Here is a 26,505-nt window from a genome sequence, read left to right as displayed (position 1 = left end):
TCACAGTAATTGGTAAGGCCATAATTCATGCAACTTGATCATCTGCAGTCTCTATAGAGGTATTTATTATCCCCTCCTCCCTCAGGAAATAAGTGGTCATGTGACACAAAGTAAATTCATGCCTTGCTCTCCAAGGCTTAAAAATTCAACCATACTTTCAAAGCTTTATTTACACAGTTAAGATCACTTTGATACACCAGATCCTACAAAATTACAGGGTTAAACTGCATTTGATTTCAGTTCATGCCACTAGCACTGTTTCAAAATGTAATTATGACATTGCATGATTTAAGAGAGTTGTTTCCATAGCAACAGTAGGGGGTGAGACTAAAAGTAGGTCTTGTGCCTTGGATTGCTTTGTGAAATGTGACCTTGGGCTCAGGAAGTTTAGCCCTAAACAACGCTGCTAGAGAGCTGGTTTGAAAAATAGGTGGCAGGAGAGATGGAGAAGGAGAAATTTGGAAATTGCCTAGATACCAGGATTACAGTTAACAGCTGCGTGGGATTTAGGATTCACTAGTCTCAAACATCTTCTTCCTGCCCTCCATGCCAGACTTCTCCTCGATGTTCTTCCTCCAGTCACCCACATCACGCAGATCCTTCTCCTGTTGGCGTTAGGGGAAAAAAAACATGGAAGTACTGACAACGCTGGGTGGTATTCACGCCCATCCTTGTATTCTTTAGCTAACATCCATCCCAGTGTAGCACAGATACCACCTGGGATTCCAGTTAGCAAACCTATCTAATATCCCTAAGGGATGAGATTCACCCCTGTGCAGAGGACTGGATCAAAGCTTATGCCCCACAAACCATATTTTGAAGAACTTGATTGGGATTTAAGTGATGTCTGGGCCTTATGCTCGACCTTAGTTCAGGGGTGAAATGCACCCCTAGTGCTTTTCATCCCACAGTGCTTTCCAAACCATCCATTCAGAGATTGTTTCACCCACTGTTGAAATGCAGCCCCCTCTGATGTGGAATGAGGCAATTTCTTTAACAGTGCAGAGCAGCTTGGAACAACAGTTTGGGTAAGGAAGTGAAGAAGAGTTTATCTAATAAGAGGAATTTAGGTTAGCAGGATATTACCCCGAACTGGAAGTTGATCGGGACTCTAGAGATATATCACAAAATCATAGACAGCAGGGCCAGGAGAGAGCATTTGGATGATCTAAGTCTGAATTTTGCAGGTCTGCTCACTATGACATTCTTGCTAATGTCACCTAATCTGTAACTGGAGTGGAATATCCTCCCCTAGATACCAAGCATGAATGGGCAAAGTAAAATAGTTTGACACAAAGCTCTTAATCCACCCACAGATGGGGAGGCCATTAAAATCTAGAGTTTTCCCAGTTGGTAGTAAAAATGTATGGCAGTGAGAGAATCCCAAACCATCTCCCACTGTGTGGCTTTGGGCCACAGCCATGTGTACATCCTCATGACAGCTGGGAGGATTTAGAGATAGGAGGAAAATAGGGAAATGACCATGTGGCAGAGACAGGGCCACCCTCAGGATGTTAGAAAAGGCTAGAGCAGCCCAGTGTCAAGTGCAAACAATACAAAGGTTGGATAGCAGAAGTACATAAGGAAAGTGATTGGGAGACCGCAGCCTTTTCTGAGCAGCCAGGGTCTTTGGTCCAGAGATCCATTGGCCAACTGGTCCGCGTATGTGTTACAGGTCCCCTATGCGCCCAACCCACAAGGAGGAGAGTCTACTATGGCTGCAGGTGGGGAGCTAAGCACTTTAGCTTAAGCTGTTGTAGCTCATGCTTTTAGCTCTGGAGGTCCCCAGTTTAGTCCCCAGTGCGTTGCTCAAGATGTGGCTGTCACACAAGTACACAGGGAAGTCTGATTTCCAGCTAATAATGCCTGGATCCTATTACAACAGGGGAAGTTGTGTGGTACCTTCTCAGTGTCCTCCTTCTTGACCTGCTTCAGGTTAGCGCGAAGGTCCATGCAGACCTTGTGTTTGGAGCCCAGAAGGGCACGCAGCATAGCATCAGCAGACATGCGGACCCTACGCAGGGGTGGCCTCTTGAACTTGCCCCTCAGGTCAAACAGTTTCTGGCTCAAGTCTTCAAGCTACAAAAAGAAAGAGGAGATGGGGAGAGAGGAGAAAATGATGTGAGATGGACCCATAGCAGAAGACGAATGGACAGGCGCACACACAAGTACATATAGTGTGATAGAAAGGAAACGCCATCTACGAAGGCAAAGGATTAGTTTGACAAAGCTTAGGCAAGCACGGAAGACATGGGTATTTGGGAGAGCGAGCAGGTACAGAGATGGTGGGGTAGGAGCACAGGCAGCAGATACATGCTGTAGAGAGGGACAAAGCGTGGGGCTGGGCACACTCCACTGATCTCCACATCAGCAGCGATGGGAGAACCAGGGAAGATTACCTCTTTGGTGGTTTTCTGTAACTTAGCCTCAGTGTCATATCTTTCCTCATCCACCACCTCTACCTTGGCATGAAGCTTTTTGCATAGCTCCTGCAGAGAAAGAGAAAAGGATGTGGGCCATTGGAAAGCGTGTGACTCACACCGCCTACCCTTTCCACAACTTCCTCCAGTTCTGTAAGAGCTCAGCTCAGGTGTGGCTCCGAATCTCTGTACTTGGGATGCATCTGAACCAGTTCCTGGTCTCTCTGTTCCACCTGCTTTCTAAGGCTCCAGCAGCTTAACACAATTGACAAGTTGGCTTACCCATCGGTTGGGAGTTCCCCTGGCACAAGGGAATTGCACATGGCCACTATAGCCAGCCTCTAGCCAGCCTCTCCTCTGCCCACTGGCCCCAGTAGGCATGTCAGGAGCATGACTGAGGCAAATGGGTGCGGTCAGAGTGCTGCTGCTGGAATGACCCCTTGGCAGCTCTAGGCTGCTTCTCAGGGCCACACTTCCGCCAAGGGGACAGGTTCAGGAGAGGCAGAAAAGAGGCTTTCAAGCCATTTTTTCCTCCCCCAGCTCAGCTGGCCAAGCTCTGCTCTAGTGCAGCTCAGAAACGAGTCCAAATATTGCTCCATGTGGCTTTTCATCGGGCTTTTGCATTTAAACTTCCTCAACTGTAATTGGTTTCCAGTCAAAGATCCAAATACAATAGTGCTGGAAATGTCTGGTGCCCACCCGCTAGGGAAAGTAGTGCATTTAACTGAGTAGTATAGAATGCTCTCAAGCAAGCCAAGAGAATTCCCCTGTGACCCTCATGCGGGAACGATGAGTTGTCTTAACGTGGAGTCTTTGGGGAAATCTGGAGGACTCCTTTCTCCTCCACCTTAAAGAAAGATTGCATTGGGCAGGAGGATCTGTTGTATAAATGCAACCTAGTATGACTGTGAGTTGAAAGGCCCCAAACAAAATCAACTTGATACCTCACCTCTGAGTTCATGATCAAAACTATTGGACATATGGAAACAGCTGAGCAAGGTTCCCTTCCAACGTTTTGAGTGATACATTCAAAGTTGACTAGCCTACTTTAGAAATTTTTAAAAAGCCAGAATCCATTTCTGGACCCACAAGTTTTCATCTCTACTTTGTGGGGGAGAGAACACCACAAATGCACTGTAGAGCCAGGACTTCACCTCTCACTGGCTACTATGCCAGAAGTGGAACAGAGGATGTAGAACATGGGTGCTCAAATTGTGAGTCATTACCACCAGGGGGCGTATGAGGAGATGACAGGGGGTCACAACTACCTGTCTTTCCGAAATTCCCAAACAGCAGGCATGTCCCTGCTCAGTCACAAGGGTTTCATGGGATTGAAAAGGTTGAGAAGCACCAATTTAGGGAAATGGGCAGTGTGTTGGGTTGAGTTGGAAGAGCCATATATGTGGGGTAAGGCAGAACCCTAAACCTTTCTGCTCTTGCGTAGGAGAAAATGGAAGAGACAAAGCTGTTACCTGCAACTCCTGCATGGAGTGTGGGAGTGACAAAGGAGGACAGTGCTCGGCAAGGTAATTGGCCTTTTCTGCTTCTTTAGCTGCTGTTTCTTTCTCTAGGAGAGTAGCAGCAATCTGGAGCATAACACTCTGGAGGGGAAAAAAAAGAACACAAATCCAGTTACTTGTGTGAGTGAGCAGCAATGGGGAGGGAGGGAGCTCACAGCTACTCCAACCCCAGTATTCTCAGCAGGAATCACTGAAGAAGTGCTCACCGCAGGGGGGTCATGGACACTCCAGTCCAACTTGTTGCCCACAGGAGTTGCTTCTTGTAGGAGATGGCATAGGAGTGCTGGATGTGGGGAGCACACAGCTACTCCCAGGACCAGCTTCTTTCAGCAAGAGACCCCAACCATAGGGAATGTTGTAGGAGCAGTGATTTGGGAGGGAGCAGTGATTTGGGCTACCCCAGCCATTGGCCGGCCTGGAGGAGGATTCACCAATGATGGGGAACTTTCAGTTGTTCCAGTCCCAGCAGGAGGCACTGTCTGGAATGGGGTAGGAGGGAGCACCAATTTTGGGAGCGCCTGGTTTTTGCAATCAGGGGGCAGCTGCAGGAGCACTGGCTGGCTCAAGAATGGACAGTAGAATGGTTGTGGACAAATCCCATACTTCATGCAAGATCAGGAATAGCACGTACCTTCAGATGCTGCCGGCGGGCAGTGATTGCCCTCTTCCTTTTCTACAGGTGGGAAGAAAGAAAGACAAGGCAGGTTCACCACATGCTTCCTCCCCACCCCTTCCCATATAATGCTAATGACAGTTTTAGCATCTATATTCCTCCCCAGAGCCTGCCCAGAATGGGAAACAAGAGAAGAACTGCACCCACAGCACGAAGGGATCTGGCATCAAGCCCCCACCCAAATCCTTAGCAACTGGTCTCCAAACTAGAAGACACTGACAGTTTGCTGCAATCCATATATGCCAGCAGAGCTCAGCACAGATCTTCCCTGCTAACCCCAGTATTGCCAACTCTAGGCATTCAGCAAATATGAGTCAAACCTCAAATCCTGATTGGCTTAGAAATCATGAGCGTTCTTTTTAAAAATAATAGAGTGGGGCCCTTTCCATTCCCCCTCCAGTTTTGGACCCCTGTAGGGGTCACATGTTCTAGCTTTTCTCTGCAGCCAAGAGAGCTAGGAATGTGTGCACTTTAAAAACTGAAAGCTGAGATTGTAATCCCAGGACTCCAGGAGGTGGAACTTTAAGAACACCAAATATTGTGAGACTTATCAAAATTATGAGAGATGGCAACTTTGTTAAAAAGTCAATAGTACTAAAGGGCCAGTGAATGGGATGCAGGGGAGAGAAGCGTGGAGGAGGTAGCATGTTAGAATCAATCCCACTTTCCAACTCATTCCTGGCCTAGCAGTTAATTATCTTTCTATTTACGGCTTTAAGGCTGACTGGGGAGACAGGGCTGTGGGATGAGCGGATTCCTCGTCACAGGGGTATGAGCACAGCAGTGGGGCTGCGCATGCAGGGAAGCACCTATATTCATCACTCCAAGGGGACAGGCAGAGCAGCAGGAGACAGGACAAAAGCCAGATTTACCTTCCACAGCCCCCCCTCACCCTTGCAGGAAGGAAAGGTGGGACATAACCAGCTTTGTCGCTGCAGAGGAGTGAGAAAAGCACTGGGACTATGGGAGTGGGGAAGCCAGATTAATTGCTCCATGAGGAAGAGTAAAGCCGAAGGGGGCCGTGGGAGCTGCCAGGCAGGAGGCAGGCATGGAGGCAGGCATCAACAATACAGCAGCAATACACTCCATTACCTTGTGTGCATTGAGCTGGCCACGAACCTACGCCCCGATCCCTTGTTCGTGACCGCACCTTGGTTACCTGACTATCGTTTGGGCAGGTAGGATAGTGACAATAAAGGAATTGCTCTCCAGGACAAGAGTCTAGGTCCAAGTTTCACACATTGGCCAATACCCTGATGTTGCAGAGGAAAGTGAGAATCCCTCCCCCATTAAGCACTTGGGCAATCAGGTAATGCTGCCCATGGGGATGGGGCTGCAGGAGTCCAGGAGACATGTCGAGAGTAGCTTTTGCATTGGGCTTTTTTTTTTTTTTTTTTAATTAATATGAAAAAGAAATCCTCACTGAGTAATTTAAATGTCTTTCAAATGGATACAAAGCACCAAACTTTATTCATTTCCAGGCTACATGGGCTAGCAGAAATACTCTATTTACAGAAGCCACAAGCTCTGTCCCACACTGCACTGCATCTGTTTCCTGAGCATTTCATCATAAAGACTGTGTGCATCTGAGTGTGGTTGGGGTGGGGGAAATAGACACATTTGATGTGCATTTGTGGAGGAGGGGAAGAAGCATTCTGTGCTTTACGGGGGGGCGGGGGAGTAGGAAGAGGATAAAAAACAGTAGCTCGGTAGATAATTATTTACATTTCAATTGCACCTTTCATCCGGAAAGAGTGCAGAGCCCACTATGGAATATGTAAAGATCATTTCATCATGGCAGAAAGGCAACCACCTCTGAGGTGCAATGCAGCAGTAGGTTAGCTGCACACAGCATCTTAGAACAGCTGAAGAACACCCTACACACAACTGAAAGTGCAGAGGGAGAATTAGAGAGGTGAGTTATTATGACTTCAGCTAGAATTTGACCAGGATGTTGGTGCTAAAACTTTTACTTTGAAAAGAATTGCCCAGGGATTTCCTTCAAACTTGATTTCAATGGGTGTTAGCTTAAGTAATGACTGACTGAAAACTGGGTAAGGACCTCATGATTTGATCTGATGGATGAGCAGAACCTAGGTTTTGCCTGGCATCTGAAAGGCAGCACCCCCAGAACCAGAGTGTCCCCCATCCCTGTGTTATGGCATTGGTGCAAGAGGGAATCAAACTATCACCATGCAGTGCTTGGGTTTCCTTGGAGTTCTCCCCTATCCAAGTAATTACAGACCCCATCCTGTGTCACTTAGGAGATCGGCCAAGGTTCCACCCTGAAGCGACACACAGAGCAGGGTATTCTGGATGATGCTCACAGAACCAGCATCAAGCCTTGCAGTGAATTGCTTCCACTCCTCTACTTTACTATGGGGCAATTCATCCAGATACTGAGTCCGTAACAGCTCTCTGGACAAAATCCACCCCAGCTCAAGGCCTATGCATCACATATGCCTCAAAAAAACAGGGGTAGAATTTCACCCAGAGTGAGTCAGAGACAAGCCAGACACAGCAGAAGGAACAGGTAGATTCTACAGGGAGGGAGGAATTCTTCTGAGGGGATTCCACATGTGCCCCTCCCCATCCAGGCTTACACTGCCGATGGGACTCTTCAAAATCCTTCATAGCCATTCCCAGGCTGGCCAGAGAGTTGAGCACAGCTTGACACAAAGGCCTGATCCTGTTCTAATTGGAGTCAAGAGGCGTTTCTAAGCGGGCAGCCTCATGCTAACCCAGAGTCAGGTCACAGAGAATCACCTTCAAAAAGGGATTAGACAAGGATTGGTGGGTGCAAAGGGATCAACATCATGCGCCACAGCCAGCTGAGCCAGAGAGGATGCACCTTTGCGGCCATTCCTGTCTCTATAATTGCCTCTGTTGCCGTAGAAGCTACGCGGCTAATGGACCATGAACACCTTCCACTCAGCTGGGGCAGCAGGTACATCTTCCACAGCACCATCTTGTGATCAGCTAGGGAAGCAAGGATGCTCTTGGGGAAAATCCAACCTGCAAACTACAGCCAAGAACCACACCTCCTCCAAAACACTATCTCCTGCCTTTCAGCTGCTGAGCACTTGTCCTTTTAAACCTTTTTAGTTTGCGTATTTAGTTAGGTGAGTTTTATAGATCCACATTTCCTTCCAGGAGCTGGTCTTTTTAGCAAGATAGCACAAAGCCAAACGTGATACTATCCCCATGCAACATTACTAAGAAAAAAATCCCAGAGAGAGAGAGAGAGAGAGAGACTTACTTCTTCACTGTTCAGGGAGAAAGAGATAGAAAAAGGAAGGGAGAGAGGGAGGAAAGGAGAGAAAAAAGGAGATTAATATCAGAACCAAAAACAAGAGATGGAATTTAGAAACAAAAGTTGGCACTTATTTTAAAGACTAAAAAGCAAACCAATGCCATCATGTTGGAGACAAAACCAGAAACTTACTCTGACATCTTGGTTTAGTGGATTTAGAACCTGCAATTAAAAAGAAGTGTTACAATTATTTGTGTTCAAAGTGAATTTCTTGGATTAATCAGAAAAGGACAGTTTCATCATAAAGAGGAACCGGTTTGTGCTTGTTTTCCAACTTCTGCAAAATCCAGTTTCCCAGAGAAGCAGGCTGTGGGTTATGGAGAGGTGCCAATCATGTTCTCACCCCAATACAAGGAAACTGCAGCACCCAGAGTCTTTTGGATTGGACAAAATGCTTAGGGAACATGACAGCCATGGCAAAAAGTCCTCGTGTGTGAAAGGACCCCTGCAGCCGCCCCCGGCTTCCACCTTCTTTGATCATCCAGGCACCCCTTTTCTCACCAAGTGCACTATGAGAACACACTATGGTGGGCTGCCTGTTGACTCATCATGTACTTATTTTATAAACACTGTAGGGCAGGGAATTGAACCCAAATCCCTTCCTCGTCACAGGCTTCCCGCGTGGCCTTGGCAAGTCGCAATCTCTCTGGGCCTCGATTCCCCACTTTTTACAACGGGGATAATAGCACATCTCTACCTCTCCGGGGCATCGTGGGAATAAATCCATGAAAGATGTGAGGCACTCAGTGACTACACGGATGGGGAGCCATAGATGGGAAGGTCAAGGCACTGTGTTTTCATTGGGTGTGTACAGCACTGAGCACAATCAGATACCAAGCTGCTACAGCAACATAAATAATACATCATAGATTGTGCCTGCTAGTCCCAGAATGCAGCTCTTTGTAGATTTGGGAGGGCTGGGGAAGGATGGAAGGAGTTAATTTGGACAAAGGAAGAGATAAAGGTCAAGGGGGCGGCGTAGAAAGCCACGCTGATCTCCTCAAGGAAACTTTATCCTGGAAAATGTGCGGGGGCCATCCCGTAACTAGGGAGAAAGTGCTTCTAAAAATGGTCAGGGCAGCTCGCAAGGAGCTCCAGCTGTCTCCTTGGGCTGCAGCCTTTCCCGGTGCCAGCCCTCATGAGTCAGGGAGGTCAAGGCAACGCAGTGGCAACCACAAGAGGCAACAATACGGACAAGAGACTTGGCATCTGAGGAATGTGGGAGCTCCAGGCAGGTTATTTTTAAATAAAATTCTCCCTGCTCTTTTTAATGGCATCTTAAATGGCAAGTGGAAAGGAAGCCGGACAAGAAGAGCCTCACATTCTCTTCTATTTGACTAACTATATTAGCATCTGCTCCCTGCAGCCTTAACTTGCCTGTTTAACACATGGCATGCAAAAATCGACAGCAAATCAGAACTCTCTATTGGGAGACCAAGCTAGCGGGTTCCATACTCTGCAGATCTATTCAGCGTGGAAGAAACCCCTAGCACCAGATCATCAACTGGGGTAAATCAGAGTAGCTGATGGAGTTATGCGGATTTATACCACCTGATGATTTGGCCCCTATAGCCTTGGGAACTAGATCCCAGGTCAGATTTAAGCATTGTGGGTCTTTGCTTTTCCTTTAACTTGGTTACGTGAGCAAAAGCAATTGACTGGGGGACTGATAGAATCAAATATCGAGGGCATACCTGCAGTAAACAGGATGGACCATTTCAGATGTGATCAATAAATACAACAGACATACCTGAGAGAGCTCAGGCTGACTGAACTGCTGAAGATGGGGTGCCAGGTTAATTGGAGTTTTAAAGCTTTCCCCACCTCAGCTGTGCCAGCAAAAGTCCAGACACATCAGCACTTATCTCAAACTCAGAAAGCAAGTTCCATTCCCCCTGACTCCTGTAACAGCAAGCTGGGTCAGTAAGAGACATGCAAAGGGCTCACCTAAGTTCCAAGGAGAAAAACAGACAGCACTGGTGGAAGGACAGGATCAACTGGCAAGCCACAGGCAGCTGGCTCAGGGAGGAGGTATAAATGGGTTTCTCCGATGGCTCAGCAGAAAAGCCACCTACTCTTTAAGGGCATGGAGATCTCCTCAGACCAATGACGTGCGAGGGTCCAGAAATACAGAGCACCTCCCTTGGCTAAAGCAGTCGATCCAGCCAGCATTCAAGGCGTCTTGGAGGAGAGAGAAGCTGCAGTGACTCAGGGAGTCTCTATAGGGGAGGGAGATGGAGGTTTACAATTTTGTGGCAGGAGAGGGGGCAACTCTGGTGAATTGCAGTGATCATGGAGGAAGGAACTCTTCATTAGCAGCATTGATAAAGGCACAGCATTTGCATGGCTCAAAGGCAAGAACATTCCTCCTTTGGATGCTCACTCATATTGTGGTGAACCCCCCTCCTGTGCATGAGGCTCAGCAGTTTCATTACCCTATCGAGGTGTCCCAGGTGGCCAGGAGTGGAGCTCAGACAAAACTTTCCAAGCAAGGAGTGGGGGAAGGTGGTTAGGGGAAGGTTCAATGTCATGGCCCACTAACATCAGAGTCAGAAAAGAGAGGGCTCTGGCAGGCAGATCAGGACTGCAAAGGCCTAGGACCAGCTGTTACCTTAACAGAGGCCACGTCTATCCTACAGTGGCTAGAGCACCATAGTGTAGACCCTTCCCATATTAACAGAAGGGGGGTTTCCGTCAACGTAGTTAATCCAGTAGAACTCTTCCATTGACTTACCCATGTCTACACCAGGGGTTAGGTCAACCCAACTACAGCACTCAGGGCACAACATTTTTCAAAGTCCCAAGCAGCATAGCCAGGTTGATCTAATTTTTAAGTGTAGGCCAGGCCTAAGTGCAAATTAGGGCTGTAAGGCCTGGTCTACATTACAATGTTAGGTCGACACAAGCCACCTTGCATTGACCTAGTTGTGCATAGGTCTACACTTACATTTGTCTCCCACCGATGTAAGGGCCCTGTTCTTGCAACACAGTAACACCACCTCTCCAAGCAGTGCTGAGCCAAGGTTGATGTACTGAGGTCAATGCAGTGTGAGTGTAGACGCTGAATTACCTATGGTGACTAGAACAGTCTTCCTAACACGGACCACTCTGGTCACAATTGTGACTCCACTGCCCAGGGTCACGGAGACCGGAAGCCCACTCCACTCCACTTTACAACTCAGTGAATTTTTGAAATATCTTTTCCTTATTGCTGAGCTTGGTGAGCACACTTAGCAGCTCTCCATTGTTGTGTGCACCACAACAGCTACATGCTCCAGACGCACTCCAGCCTGGAGTAGACATGAGATATGGGATCTTCTGGGCTTGTGGGGAGAAGAGGTTGTGGAGGTACAGCTCCAAACCAACCATAGGAATGTTGACATCTACGAGCAGATTGCACGGAGGATGCAGGAGAAGGGGTATAACAGGAACCAGCAGCAGTGCCACCTGGAAGACAAAGAACTGTGCAGGCATACCAGAAGGTCAGGAAGGCCAACCATTGATCCAGTGCCAAGCCACAGACCTGACACTTTTACGAAGAGCTGCCTGCCATCCTTGGCGGAGACCCAACCACAACCCTGCACACCACTGTGGATACTTCTGAGGAGCCCAAGTCACTATGCTATGAACAGTGAGGATGAGCAGGAGGAAAAAGGAGGATGGGAGACCTGCAACTGGGGGGTTCCACCTATGCCATGAGCCAAGACCTGTTTGAGGCTCCACTGCAGTCCAGGCAGTCAAGCACAGATAAGCCCATTGCAGGAGTAGGAAGCTCAGATAAGTGTGTACATTTATTCTCCATTACAAGGATGTACTGACAGTACCCCCCCCCCTACTTAACAGGACACAGCTATCAACTTTTCATGACTTTACGCAGACTAGAAGAGGTAGCGGTACAGCAGAAACAGGTTGAGTTATCTGCTTTCCCCCCCCTCATAGAGGTAGGCATAGGGGACCATGCGGAGCAGTTTGTTTACATACACAGGGATGTCCCTTGAATCTTCCTGAGAGATCTTAATAGAACTTTCACGTAGGTACTCTGCAATCCTCTCCTGAAGGCTTCTAGAGACGGCTGCCTTAGTTCTTCCTCCGTGGTGGGACACTTTCCCACACCCGTTGGTAATAACTTCGGCAGGCACCATTGCAGTACACAGGCTAGCAGTGTACAGACCCAGCTGGCTTTGGAATTCCAGCAGTAACTGTGTTCTCTGTGCCTTTATTACCCTCAGGAGTGAGAGATCAGCTAAAATCACCACCGCCTCTGGAGAACGGTGCTAGCATTCATTGCCACTGCCCTAGACTCCCACATCTACTTACATGCAACCGAGCAATTCCTTCCTCATTTCCCTCACCCCAGCAGGCCACACTTACCAGAGCTGGTCCTGTGAGCAGCACTACGCACAAGCACTCTGAAGCAGAAGTGTCAATAAGCATGTCTTGCTTAAAACTTTAGGGGAGTGAGGGAAGGAAGTTCTAAACTTGAATATTCACTTTCCATTGTGACCATACTGACAATGGCACCCGTGTGGGTTTTATCGGCAGCTGTTGTGGCCTTGAGGGGTCAGCAAAAGTTTGTAGTGTAGACATGGCCTAAGAAGCCTGCAGTTTACATTCACTCCCTACCACCATCTTCCCTTCCCGGCCCCTTGCAGTTGTAGCATGTGAAACAGTGGTCCCCAAGCATACAATGTGATCATAAGTTCATTTCACCTTCAATTTCACATGATCAAAATTGACAAGCCCGCCATCCCTTCTGCACATGGTGCTTCAACACAATGAGAAGCATTTTTAAAAAGCAAACCAAAAAGGGGGTTAAATAAAACCCATCCTTTATAGTTTTACAAAATGAATAATCCCAACCTGTACTGGAGAAAATAAAGATATTTCAGTAGTTCTGGGGGCTCATCTCAGTAGCATGCTTGTGGCTGGCTGAATTCATCCACGTTCACACTGGTGGGTATGTTCAAGGGCCCCAAAGAGCTACCTCTTGCAGATCTCTTCTAGCAATCCATGCACACATAGGTTATTGGCCAAATTCCCACCTTGGAAGAAACTATCATGCTTTTGGCAACACAACATGGACAGGGCCGTTACTGTCTTTTTTCAGGTAGTCTGCTGTGGGCATCAAAATGGATACAGTTTTTTCCTCTAGCAGCCCAAGGGAGGGTGTGAGCATGGCAGAACTGCACTGCACAGTGGGAAACAGAGGGGTGGGAGGAGAGGCATTAGAATACTAGCCCCGGTGAAGTAAATAGCAACATTCTTCCCAACTATAATGAGGTCAGGATTTCTTTCTGCTCCTTAGCACTCTTCACCCATCGATTGCAAGGCACATTAAAAAGGTGGACTAGTGTCAGAATCTTCATGTTACAGACAAAGAAAAGGAGACACACAGAGGTGAAGTGACTTGCCCACGGTCACAAAGTAAGAATTAGAAATCAGGGTCCTAGATTCCCATTCCCGTACCTGCTCTACCTCATTCTGCTCCCCCCTCACACTCCAACTCCACTGGTGTTTCAAGGCCAATACAAAGTCAGCTCTGGCATCATCTTTAAAATAAGTAAGCCTTTAGCAGCAAGCTCACTGCTGCAGACTTCCTGTTCTGCTACCTTCTAGCATCAGAGCAGCCACAGATGCTGTTGCCTACAGCACGGCAGATAAACAGAAAGCCCAGAGTGTGAAGGGCCAATTTCTCACCTTAGCAGCAAATGAGTTTTTCCCCTCACAAGAAGTGAAATTTTCAATGGCAACACCCATCTTCCCTACCCAGCAACCCTTTTGTGGGATAGAGGTGAGAAGGAGCGATTCTGTAACATCAGGGACTAGACCATCAGCAGTTGTAAACCGGTGCAGCTTCACTAGTCAATGAACCTATGCCACTTTACACTAGCTGAGGATCTGACCCCATGGCTGTAATCCACCTCAGGGCTCTTGGAAATACATAGAAAGATTTTTAGCTCATCAGAAGTCTCTTGCTGATGGGAGGAAGGAGATGCACACTATTAAGTGCTCTTGGTACTGCCACTCTCATTCCATGAGCAAGCACGTGTATAAAATTACATCCCTGTTTTCATAACCTTGGCCAGGAAGTTTTCTTTGTGGGGGAAGGGACTCTCTTCCTTTCTATTATGGTAGTACCTAGGAAGACCAAGGATGAGGGCCCCATGTAAACTAGACTGTGCAAACAAGTCACAAAGATAGCCCCTGCTATCAGAGCTTCTCTGCTACACGGAAGCACAACTCAATTGCTGAACAGTACTGCAAGTCAAGTTTACTTTAAAAAGAGAATCAAACTAAAACGTCATGTGAAGACAATATGTGAAGACAAACTTGGCTTCAGAGTGGTAGCCGTGTTAGTCTGTATCAGCAAAAAGAACGAGGAGTCCTTGTGTTACCTTAGAGACTAACAAATATATTTGAGCATAAGCTTTCGTGGGCATAGTATCTAAGGTGCCACAAGGACTGCTCGTACTTTTGGATTTTACAGTGCATGCATCACGGTTGGAAAGGTGACTACTTTTTGCCATCTGCTGGTAGAACAGCAGCATAGCAGAGGTTCACTTCCTTTCTCTCCTCCCAGCCCCGCCACCCCCTCATTTCCTTCCCCTGGGAATGGCCCTCGTTCACAGGAGCCAAGAGAGCAGAGTGAATGTTTTGGTTTAATAGCCAAATTGGACACTGGCGGTAATGTACCCTTCCGAGGCCTAACAATAATTGGAGCCCTACTCAAATAGCTGCTGCAACTCACACCGCTCAGGCAGGCCCTGCGTTAGAAAACAGCCAGCCTTGCAGGGATGTTGACAAGCACCAACCTGAATTTGGAGCACACGTCCCATTGACTTTCATGCTTATTTTTACATGCAGTTTGATAACGGAGAAGCTGCTGGACTTGTCCTAGGAAACTGTGGCCTCTCTGCAAGCCAGTTTCCTTGTAGACTTATTTCTCTGCCCCAGTGTTGTTACTAAGGCCATTTGTCAGGAAATGACGGTAGCTATTGCTGGTGCTATTATCTGTTCTGTCTGCTTATTCCACCCACACAGCCCAATCCCACTTCTAATGATGTCCATGGGCGTTTTGACATTATCTTCCACGGGAGCAGGATCTAAAGTAGTTATCTGGCCCGTTACCAGCATATTTATCTTCAACACCCCTGTGACTAGGGACATACTATTATCCCCCTTTTACCGATAAGAAACTGAGGAACAGTGAAACTAAGTAATCTGAAGTCTTGACAAGAAGTTTGGTGCAGGGCAGGGAATCAAACCCAGGTCTTTCAAGTCTAAGGCTAGCACTGTATCCAGTAGATCACCCTTCCTCATGGGATCAGATCCATTCACTAGTTTTCCCCTTCGGCTTTGTCTACACTGACATCTTTCCATCAAGTGTCCTCATCGCCGCAGCTCCAGCAATGGTAGTGATGATGGGAGCACTAGTTTAGACAAAGCACCAGCAGTTTAATCTGTGCTCAGAATGGGCCTAGTGAATGTGGAGTTTATGACACTTATAGCTATCGGCATCCTGCCTACATTAGTGGCTATCAGCCGTAGAGATGAACTGGTGGCAATGTGACTGGGAAAAGTGACAAAAAAAATCAGACTGTAGGTAAGGTCTACATGACGGAAGGGGCTACTAAGGAGGAGTGTAATATTGCCAGCAAAGAGAGAGACTTGGTCTACACTGAAAAGTTACATCTGCATAGCTACATCAGTCAGGGATGTGAAAAAAAACGTATCTCTGACCAATGGCACCATGCTGACAGAACCCCCAATGTAGACACAGCTATGTCGACAGAAGCCTTTCTGTCAATACAGTTAACTTCATTTGGGGAGGTGGTGTTCCGACATTGACTGAAAAACTCCTTCTGTGGCTGGAGGCTGTGTCTGTACTGGGGGGGGGAAGGGGGGGTATACTGGCATAGCTAAGCCAACATAGCAATGACTAGGGCCCTACCAAATTCATGGCTGTGAAAAACGTGTCATGGCCCATGAAATTTGGTCTTTTGTGTACTTTTACCCTACACCATACAGATTTCATGGGAGAGACCAGCATTTCTCAAACTGGGGGTCTCAACCCAAAAGAGAGGCACGGGAGGGGGGGGGGGGGGGCGTGGGTGAGGGGAAGGTGTCACAAGGTTATTGTAAGGGGGGTTGTAGTTTTGCCACCCTTACTTCTGCACTGCCTTCTGAGTGGCTAGAGAGCGGCGGTTGCTGGCCAGGTGCCCAGCTTTGAAGGCAGCGCCCCACCAGCAGCAGTGCAGAAGTAAGAATGGCAATACCACGCCATGACACCCTTACTTCTGCACCTGCTGCCTTCAGAGGTGGGTGGCCAGAGAGTGGCGGCTGCTGGCTGAGGGCCCAGCTCTGCAGGCAGCAGCCCAGAAGTAAGGGTGACAATACCGTACCATACCATCCTTACTTCTGTGCTGCTGCTGGTGGCTCTGCCTGCAGAGCTGGACTGCTGGCCAGCAGCTGCCACTTTCCAGCTGCCCAACTCTGAAGGCAGCGCCATCACCAGCATCAGCGCAGAAGTAAAGGTGGCAATCCCATCACTTCCCTACAATAACTTTGTGACCCCCCCAAAAATCCCTTTTGGATTGGGACCCCCACAGTTACACCACCATGAAATTTCAGATTTAAATAGCTGAAATCATGAAATTGACTATTTTTAAAATTCTATAACCGTGAAATTGACCAAAATGGACCGTGAATTTGGTAGGACCCTAGCAATGATGGTATAGCCTCTGTAGTGTAGATGCACCCACAACTTCCTGGGAGGAATATCTGCTCCTGCTGCTTCAATTCCTCTGCAAGAGGCTGTTTTTCAGAGATTCTTCCTTAGGAATGAAAAAGAAAGAGAGAACGGTAGCATTTCTAAATAGGTGGTTTCTCGCATTGGGCTACAGCAGCCCTTTAGCAAAACAGGTTAACGGCATTGCTTCTGTTCTTCCTATCACCAGCTAGGCAAGCCACATTTCCCAAAGTTAAACCAGTCTTTATTATTGTCTCCAAGGACTCTACTGCAAGCTCTTCAGCTAAACAACATTCTTGCTGCACGCAAAACTACACAGTTCAGCAACAAATTGCCCACAAGCCCTACAAATAGTTGCTTGGCACTAGGAGTGATGCTCAGAACTGGTGGGTTACCCAATTCACTTCCACAGCACCCAGTACAGTTCCTACACCCACTGCAATTCACAAAAGTCCTAAGCCTGCTCCACACCATTCCCAGAGTTCAAGGGTGCCTTGTATGTTGGCCAAGCTGAAAGAGAAGTATCAGAGTCCACATAGGCAAGACGGGTATGGACTTTTATTAAGTTTTGTTACTGCTTTACACTTTCAAATGTTGGCCTGAAAGGTTAAGGAGAGCTGATGGTCCCATCACTTTGTTGTTTTAATAAAGTAGTGTAGTATTTTTGAATCACAGGGGGAATCAAACAGTACTATTCACCCTCAGACCCTGGGGCCAGAAGTTCCAGTGAAAGGTTTAGATTAGCCAATGGGTTAGTATGATAACAAAGCCACTAGGCTACTTCCTTTGTAACCTTGGGTGAGATCAGAGGTCACGGGCCTCTGGGAGGTTTCCCTTAGAGCAGGCAGCCCAGAAGTGCAAGGTGGAACTCCAGCAAGCTCCTTATGTTCTGTACAAATAATCAGAGAGGCTCAAATTGGAAGCCAAGGCAAGGAGGAAACCCAACAAGTGTCAGGAAAATCAAACAGCCAGTCAGAGAGTGATGATGTTCAAGTGTAAGAAAGGGCACCAGTTTCTGACTGAAGAGCAATACTTAGCTAGAGACTGAAGGAGGAGAAGATCCATGCAGAAACTTAGTGAAAATGTAAGGAAACTGATCCTTCAGAGAGGAGCTTTGCTCTGAGTTAAAGGAGAAGCCACCTGCTGCCAGAGGACACGAAAGCCACCCTGACCAGGAGCAGACACGTGAAACTTCAGGAAGAGATGGAGTTTCCATGGAGCTGGTGAACTGGTATAACACCCCCAGAATGATGAATGTGACCGTGGCTCCAGGAACAGCTCAGCCCGGGCTCCATGGTTTAGACAAGACCTGGGCACACCACAGAGGATTTGCCCAATAATCCAGAGATTTGACTACTGCACTGTTGTCCTGGGCTCTCAGGAATCCACAATCAACCACTGCCATTGCTGTTACCCTTGTCCTCCCGCCCCCATCTTTTTTCTCACCTCTCGCATCTTCTCATCTTTTCTATTATTAGACTGTAAGCACTTGGGGCACAGGGGCTGTATCTTCTACTTGAAAGCACTTTGCACACTACAGGCGCTCCATGTGTGTCATGTAATAATGAATCTAATGTGACACCAGAAGACACTAGTTTAATGTCCTTCATAACCAAACCAAAGTCTGGTTATCACAGTCCCAAAGGGTGCTCTGATGCCAGAATTGCTACCTGTTTTCAGGTGTTAACATGTTCTCTTTACCCAAATTATAACCCTTCCCCCCGACCCCTAAAACAGTTGAGAGAATTGGCTATAGACACAGTGCCTTCCATAAAAACCTAGCTATGATCCCCAGTAGGGAGAGGTCTAATGACCCAGTGGTCATTAGAAACACCTGTCCAGAATCACTGAACAAACCTATGTCTTACCCCTAGCCCTGCTTTACAGAGAGTCAACTCAGGACCTTGCTGACACACACCTTGGTGTGCCTTGAGGTTTCCTCCCAGTAATCCTTGTCCAGAGTGACTTGTGAAGCATTACACGGGTTGAGAGACCTTCCCACACTCCATTTCTGCTGCACTATGGCCACAGCAGCGACTGCCCAGGATAGCCACCTGCCTTGCACACAGCTTCTAGAGCATGCACCAGCATTGTCCTTTTCCATATGGAACAGCTACAGTCACCATGTTAAGGGAGATGAAGGCTATTTTATTTTTTTGGGCTGCCTCGGGTTCCACTTCAGGGCTAGTACCAAGCAGTTACAGCACTCCGTCCCTCGCCACATTGTCCTTTTAAGTCCATGCTACCTTCCGGGACATGGAATGCTTCAAGCGCTCCATGTCCACATCTCCAGGCTGCAGAGACCTCTCCAGGCCCACCAGCATATCCCGATGGCACTCACGGATGTTCAGCGGGTACCTGGCCCTCACAAACTCATAAGCTGCCATCAGCCTCATGTTATGCTTCACCATCAGGTACTGGATGACACAGGTAGGGGCCAGGGAATAGCCATCCAGACAGTGGATGAGAACCCGCTTCCTTTTCTCCAAAGAGGCTTCAATGCACTCATTGATGTCCCAGAAGCAAGGCTCCCTCAGGGCAGGACATTCCCCATTCAGGGGGCCCTGGATGTCCACCTTGAGGCGGGACCAGCTGTGCCGGAGCCCTCCTCGGCTGCATGTGCATGGAATGACACTCAGGCTGCAGTTGCTGGGCAGGCTGCTCATGTCGATGATGCTGTCGATGTTGTTCCTGCACAGCACCCTCCCGCAGTAGGCCGCATTGAGGTTCCCCAGGTAGATGCAGTCCATCACCCTGGCGATGACGGGCTCTGAGAAGTTGAAGTATTCCGGTCCTCCTGGCTTTGGGTCTCTGGGCTCCTCAGGCTTCGCACCCCCCCTCTGGCTGTAGTTGCGGGACTTCTTGGAGCCGGAGCAGGACAGAGGGTTGGAATCCAGCTTGGCACTGCTGTTCCAAGGTGGCGGAGAGAACAGGGAGAACCGGCTGGAGGATTTGGCTTTGGTGAGTGGACCCACTGGACTGGACAAGGTAGAACTAGAGGAAGAATTGGATCTAGAGGCACAGAAAAGGGACGCCCGCTCCAGAGACCCTGTGCTGCTGGCAGTTCCACCACTGTGAGCCTGCTCCATCTGCAAGACAAAGAGACTGGTTAGATTGCTGGCACCCTGTTCTCTCAGACCTTCATGGGCAGCTGGAGCAGCAGAGGGGCCAGAGATGGCAATAGGCCCAGCCAAGCAGCCAAGATATCAAACTGCCACAGGAGCAGATTACACTAGAGGCCTTAAAAGCCTCAAAAATGTCTATGGCCAGACATCTAACTAGCCAGCTACCCTTGTATCAGACAGAGCACATGCCACAACCACACCCAAATCACTCCTCACCTGAGCCTGCAGACTCCTCCGCCAACCCTGGGACACCAGGCCATCAGAGTGGCCATCCCCATCCGATGAGAGCGAAAAACAGAGCGTTCGATGTTTCCTAGTGGGCAGCTGGGGTGCAGGGGATACATTGTCAGGCTTTTGATTGAGCGCTTCATTCCTATTCATCATCAAGTTTGGACAAGAGCCTGCAGAGATAGAGAAAGCGACCCATGCACAGAAAGTACTTTCATCACAAAGACCTGCCTTGTTGAGAGACAGGGCTCTGTGCATCTTAATAAGCCTTTCCTCAACATTCCCTTTAATATTCCTGCAGCAACAGCAGAACAATGAGATTCATTGAGAGAAGAGCTTGAACCAATTATGGGAAGAGCATTTTAGCTGGAGATTCAGAGGGACTCAGAAGCTACAGTAAAATCTTTCAGTCCATTTGTCAGGGTGCTTGCGGTTTTCCCACTTTCTGGAAGGCGAAACAATGAAATATTGAGCTCGGAGTCCATTTGTTTCCAGAGTGTTTCATTACAGACCCAATGGCTCCTGACAACCCTTAGTTACATAGAGGCTAGTGCTTAGTAGCTTTACTGTGCAGTACCACCCATCTCTAAAAGCACTAGCGCTAATCAATCCTCACATCCCTGTAAGGCAAGTTTTAAAGGAGAAAAGGAAATGGAGGCCAAGAGGTGAAAGGACTTGTTGCGCAAGCCACAGAAAAGCTCAATGAGCCAAAACTTTGTGCAACACTTAGTATCCCTCCCCACCAAATGCTCCACTCCACATGGAAGCAGCAACAAATGAAGCTGACAGATCAGTTTCACTCTCCCCCACATGTAGAGCACAGAGATTACAGAGGGAATGAAGGGAGGCTAGGCTACAGGAGGGAGAGAAGAAGCCCCAACCCACCCTACTGCATGTAGCTCTCTCTAATTATGTTAATGCACAGCTGGTTAGGGAGTGTGGAACCTGAGTAACAGAATCCTCTGAACGTCAGCCTCCCACCTACCAGATGTTCTAATCAGAGCCAGCACTAGAAGCCATACGTTTCTAGCACCCAGCCCTGTGCTGAGAACTTACCATGTTAAGAAACTAAGATATAATTACATACTCTTCAACTACAGAGTTCAGCAGAAAGCACTCCCAAAAACCTCGCTCCAACAGGTTAACAGTTAGCTTTTCCAATCCAAGATCATGGACTTTAAGAAGCACTGACCATGCATTCACCAATCTGTGCTCACACAGAGAGAGGGGAGGTGGGTGGGTGTGTGTCAGTCTCTGCCCCAAAGAGCTTACAAACGAAAGAGGCAAGCATCTGAACAGAACATGCAGGACGCACAGATTTAGATCCCAGTAGGCTTAAATGATTAACATTTTAAAGCCCATTGCTACCTCCCACCCCGAACCACTGACATAAAGCTTTCTGGGTCACGAAGCCACTAAGAAATAACAGCAGGGCTATTCGTCTGGAAACCCTCTATACATCTTTAAGAAGGGAGCAATAGCCTAGCTGCACTCCACTCAAAACCCCAAGGCCAGTCACTTCCCTGCTAACCAGTTGCTCCTCAATATTTGTTTTGCAGCTCTCCATGGTTCCTCAGGAGCTGTGTAAAAGCCAGGTTTAAAAATAGGCAGCCGCTTGGAACATCTCATACGCCTACACCCACCTGTGCAGTGCTGGGAGAGAGCCACCGAGGAGGAGAGCTGCAAGGAGCTGGGCATCTTCAAGGTTTTCTGAAGGTGCTTTACAATCAAGCCTGGAAAATTGAGAAGGACATGCATATTAGCAAGGGCACTGCAAGTGACCTGATGTATCAGGGCAAAACCCCACTTTATTTAGAGTATTTCCAAGTATAGACCCACAGGACAGACAGCAACTGCTCACAAGCATCCTGCCACGGCCTATGACTAAGCACCATCTAAATAGGTACAGTACAGTCCCGGCTATGCCACATATACAGGGTAATGTTCTGCTGGCCAGCAACTCCTCGCTGTGCTGTACAAACCACAAATCCAGAGCGAAGATGCTTCCAAGTACCAATGGCCTGGCAATCTGCTTCCACTCTGATCAGGGCTTAGAAGACGCAGTGCAGGCAACAGAGATCATTGGGCCAATTCTTCAATTAGCTGAAACCTACCCACCTCCCATGCCAGAGATCTTAAAATAATCAGGTTTGTACTGAATTTACTCCACAACATCTTAAAACCAGCTTCCCCAGAATAACGTGCTTATTACAGAGTCCCTCCCTAAAGCACACATTTAAGATGTTGCCAGTTTCTAGCTAACTTCAGAATCAGACAACACAAACACTATTTTCAGACAATCTTCACACCTCTCCTGAGGCCAGAAAGTGTGACGCTTGGGCTTCCACTCCATCCATGATAGATCCCCTTGTTTCTAGTATTATGGTGCCTCAAAACAGCAGCTGATCACCATACATCAGACATGACATGTTACCCTGTTGCACCTGGGTATGGCAAGTGATGGGCAGCCTTAGAGAAGAGCTCTCCCCTCACACCCACACAGCTGTATCAAGCCTTGGGAGTCTGTTACCTCTGCACAGGCAGATCCCCCACTGCGATCCCAGGGGTCACTGTGTGTCATGTACATACAAACTTATGCTAGTTTAGCTTAACTGGTGCAAACCCCATACGTGGGCATTCTTAGGCCAGGATTCTGCAAACACTTCTGTATGTGGTACACTTCACTATGGTCAAGTCCTGTTGACTTCAAGTACTTAAAGTTAAGCACATGCTTAAGAATTTGCAGAAGAGTTCCACATAACTTTGTTCCTAAGAGACTACAAGTTTATTTCAGTTTACCTTAAACTAAAATAAGAATGTCCACACAGGGGATGCAGCAGTTTAACTAAGTTGGTTTTGAAACACACCTTTAGTTAAACAGCTGCCAGTGGCCATATGTTTGGCTTGGGGGAGGGGCTCACCTTAGGCTCCCTAATTTGAATTTTTTGGCTTAAAATCTTTTATCATATCATTTTTGTAAGGACTGTAGATGGCAAGAGCACCTCCCAAAGGCTGGTTAAGCCTCCCAATACCCTGGTGAGGTAGGTCAGTAACTGCCATTTTGCAGATGGGGAAATTGAGGCACAGAGACGTTAGGGTATGACTTTGGGCATTCACTTGAGTAATTACCAGAACTGGGACTAGAACCTAGGAGTTCTGATTTCCATGTTCCACCCTAACCATTAGGCAACAAGCCTTCTTTGGAGGTGGTGGCATGAAGGGGATACAGCAAGCTTTGAAATATACATTACAGCATTTGAAACCACTGAGACTGATGTCGCTGCAGTTGTTACACCCTTCCCTCCAGGGACTCCTGTTGGGCGAGTCTGGGCCCACATCCTATTTTTCCTTCTCTCGCTCACCTGTAACCCCATTCCTCTTTGAGTTACATTTTTTGTCCAGAAGCTTGAAGGCTATGAAATCCTTGTGCCATTTCTCCACTGACTCCATTGTCCTCAGGCCTGCAACAGGGAAAAACAAGAAATCAAAACCTACAAACACAACTGCTCACCTTTTACATTGGGAGATCTGGACTGCTGGGAGACAGAAGAATGAGGCTGCCAATTCGCACAACAACTGGTTCTCTTTTTCTGATAAGATCACTTAAGTGTGTATGTAAAATGGAGATAGAGCCTGAATCAAATCCCAGCTGCAGCCATGCCCTCAAATTTCAGGATGTTTGCAAAATGTGGAGCTATATATAAAATGAGCTCAGATCTGAAACATACAAGCTTTTAAAACTAGAGATGCCTTTTCTTCTGCATGGTGAGAAAAGCTCTGCTTCCCATTTGAAAGAAATCTAAATCTGACTAGCTGCACATACATAGATAACTTAACATTCAGCACGGTGTTGGACAATAGAGTCAGCAGCATCTCCCCTAACATGTCATAATCATGGATCTAGCATTTAGTCAGGATGGTGAACCAACTTCGTTGTCCAAGGCTAGTTATATGTTTCATTACTGGGTGCAATCTGTCCCATTAAATGTAACTCAAAGCCAAGGACAAGAAGGCAAGAGGGGAGGATGCATGGGTCTTGGTTTAGTTACTTGTCATCTGCCAGGAGGTTAAATTAGAAGAAAAACTTTAAGGGTGAAAAAATCCCACATATCTATTGTAACATTGTCACCTGTAGCATTCATCCCCCCAGATGATTTTGGGAGAGAGAAAGAGGTTTTCCCTCTCGCTAGAACCCCAAAAGGGAAAACGGCTACTATCATGAGAAAGCAAAAGGAGACGAACAGAAAGTAATAAGGGAAGGGGAAAGAGGGAGGTGGCAGTTCTAAAGCATTGCACTGCAATGTCTGTACAAGTGTCTTAACTTTTAAGAGACTGATCCAAAACTAACAACAACAAAAAGTCAAAAGCAGAAACCAGAAATACCCTGGGGCTTTGGGAGCATCCAAAAGCCTAGTGCTGTTCCAAACTTTGGAAAGGTAAAGAGCAGCAAGTCCTGGGCTGGAGGAGTGTTGGTACCAGGAGCCAGCAGGTGCCAAGGAATTAACCAGGAAGACAAACACACTCACAGAAACCAGAATTCAGTGCCTGCCTTGAGAGTGAAACTCACACCTGCAAGACCACAGGTGCCCCCAGAACACACCCGGGGGGGGGGGGAGGAGAGCCCAAGGCAGCAGGGAGGGATGAGGCAGTTGAACCCTGCTCTGGGAGCTGCTGTCCCCCCAGAAAGGCAGGACTGAAAAGAGGTACAGAGGAGAGACACCCCCTTCATTCCCCTCCCCCAGCTTCAGCACAAAGACACACACAACCAGCTCCCAGCCCAGTGCTTCCCTCCCTCCCGACCCCACAGTGCAGAGACCCCCCCCACCCCCAGGCCAGGCAGGGAATATTCACCGTAGCCCCCGCCCCCCCCATCACACACACAACCCTCAACTCCAGCCCAGGCTGGCTCAGCCCCATCACACCCGCCCCATGCAGCCCCCAACGTCTCACCCGACCTAACACATTCCCAGCCCTCCACCAGCCCCACTGCCCGGGCAGTAGCCAGCCCAGCCCAGCCCAGCCCAGCCCAGCCACCCCCGCTGGAGGAGTTTCCCCAAGCACCACTTGGCCGCTTCGGGAAGTTATCCCTGGTGCTCGGAGCAACTCTGAAGAACTCCCCCGAGAAATTTTACCTGGGGAATCCCGGGGACTGAGCCTACTGGGGTGCGCAGAGCCTAGTCTGCAGCCGCTGCTCGTCTGCAAGTGCAAGGGACACTCCCCGGAGAGAAGGGGCGGCCGTGCCGGGGCAGCTGGGAGATGTAGTCTTTGGAACAAAGCAGGTCCCTCTCACGTCCCTGCTCTAAGAGAGGCTGCCCTGGCTCCCAGCACTGCCTCACTTGGGCTCGCTCCCTTCCAGGCTGGGTCTTGGGGGGCGGCCCCTTCCTTCCCTGCTCTGTCCTATTTTGCTTTGCCTTCGCTCCTGGGAGCTGTTGCACTGTCACTCTCTCTTAGGGTGATCTAATAGCAATCAGTACATTTTTTTTCCCAGGGAGAGGGGGTATAGTTGCATATATTGGGTGGGAGGGATAGCTCAGTGGCTTGAGCATTGGCCTGCTAAACCCAGGGTTGTAAATTCAATGGGGGGGGCATTTAGGGATTGGGGGCAAAAATCTCTTTGGGGATTGGTCCTGCTTTGAGCAGGGGGTTGGACTAGATGACCTCCTGAGGTCCCTTCCAACCCTGATATTCTGTGATATAAGACAAAGCCCCTAATACCAGGATCATGGCCCTAATAATATGGGAAGATGGGGTCACCCTACTCTCACCGAAGAACTGCCCAGTGCTCTAGCCACTCCTCACCACATGAGAGCTCTTACTACCACAGCCCTGCCAACCCCAAGCAACAAAGTCATGAGCCAGCTCCTCCATGCCAATCCATGAGGTGGCTTAAAATCATAAGGTTTAAAAAGAAAATTTGGAGGGGTGGGTATTTGCCTTCTGTTTTAGGGCCATTAGGTTTCATGTTTAACCTTCTTCTCTACAACCATCAGGGATAGAAACTTAGTTCTCTCTTTTTTTTTTTTTTTTTTTAATTAAAGCTCAGATATTCACCTAAACGCATAAGTCCAGGAGCTGAGGCTTTAAAGAAAAAAAGAGAAAAAACACCCAACATGAAAGTCACCATAAAATCATTAGAGTTCACAACACTGGTTAATAAGTATTAATGATGCAGACAACTTTGCTCTTTTGCTAGTGCAGTTTTGCCAGCCCCAGTCCGTCAAAACACATGAGTCAGACCCCCCTAAACTGTTAGCTTAAAAACATGAGATTTTGAACAAATACATTTTGCATTCTTTCTATTTTTCTTTTGGTTTCTCAACCTCTAAGTTACATTCAATTCACACTGTCCAGGCTTTCCTCCACAAACATGAAGGCCAATTTTTTTTTTTTTTTAAACAAAGCTGAGATTCTCAGCACCGGGTAACAGGAAATATCACAAGACTTGTGATAAAAATAATGGGAGTTGGCAACACCATA

The 26,505-nt window shown here is 47.9% G+C and overlaps 2 protein-coding genes and 1 long non-coding RNA gene across 3 annotated transcripts; all 3 read right to left on the bottom strand.

Annotated features, from left to right (window-relative positions):
- Positions 1–111: 111 nt before the first annotated feature.
- Positions 112–5,967, bottom strand: TNNI2 (troponin I2, fast skeletal type). Its single transcript, XM_054026142.1, has 6 exons — positions 5,866–5,967; positions 4,572–4,613; positions 3,893–4,021; positions 2,400–2,489; positions 1,903–2,079; positions 112–605 (listed from the first exon to the last, which is right to left on the bottom strand). Exons 1-6 carry the CDS (start codon positions 5,965–5,967, stop codon positions 507–509), a joined length of 639 nt encoding a protein of 212 aa, XP_053882117.1. The 3' UTR covers positions 112–506.
- Positions 5,968–8,053: 2,086 nt separating this feature from the next.
- Positions 8,054–10,187, bottom strand: LOC128836680 (uncharacterized). The gene is made up of 2 exons (XR_008444824.1): positions 9,874–10,187; positions 8,054–8,088 (listed from the first exon to the last, which is right to left on the bottom strand). It is a non-coding gene; the product is annotated as an uncharacterized LOC128836680 (long non-coding RNA).
- Positions 10,188–18,802: 8,615 nt separating this feature from the next.
- LOC128836678 (uncharacterized) lies at positions 18,803–25,243 on the bottom strand. The gene is made up of 5 exons (XM_054027168.1): positions 25,161–25,243; positions 23,391–23,489; positions 21,672–21,761; positions 20,017–20,201; positions 18,803–19,764 (listed from the first exon to the last, which is right to left on the bottom strand). The coding sequence occupies exons 2-5, from the start codon at positions 23,476–23,478 to the stop codon at positions 18,907–18,909; spliced, it is 1,221 nt and encodes a 406-aa protein (XP_053883143.1). The 5' UTR covers positions 23,479–23,489; positions 25,161–25,243; the 3' UTR covers positions 18,803–18,906.
- Between the last annotated feature and the right edge of the window lie 1,262 nt (positions 25,244–26,505).

This window comes from Malaclemys terrapin, chromosome 4 (assembly GCF_027887155.1).
Source record: "Malaclemys terrapin pileata isolate rMalTer1 chromosome 4, rMalTer1.hap1, whole genome shotgun sequence".
NCBI classification, from domain to species: Eukaryota; Metazoa; Chordata; order Testudines; family Emydidae; genus Malaclemys; species Malaclemys terrapin.
Note: the sequence above shows the minus strand (reverse complement) of the source record. Positions and strands in the feature narration are given on the sequence as shown.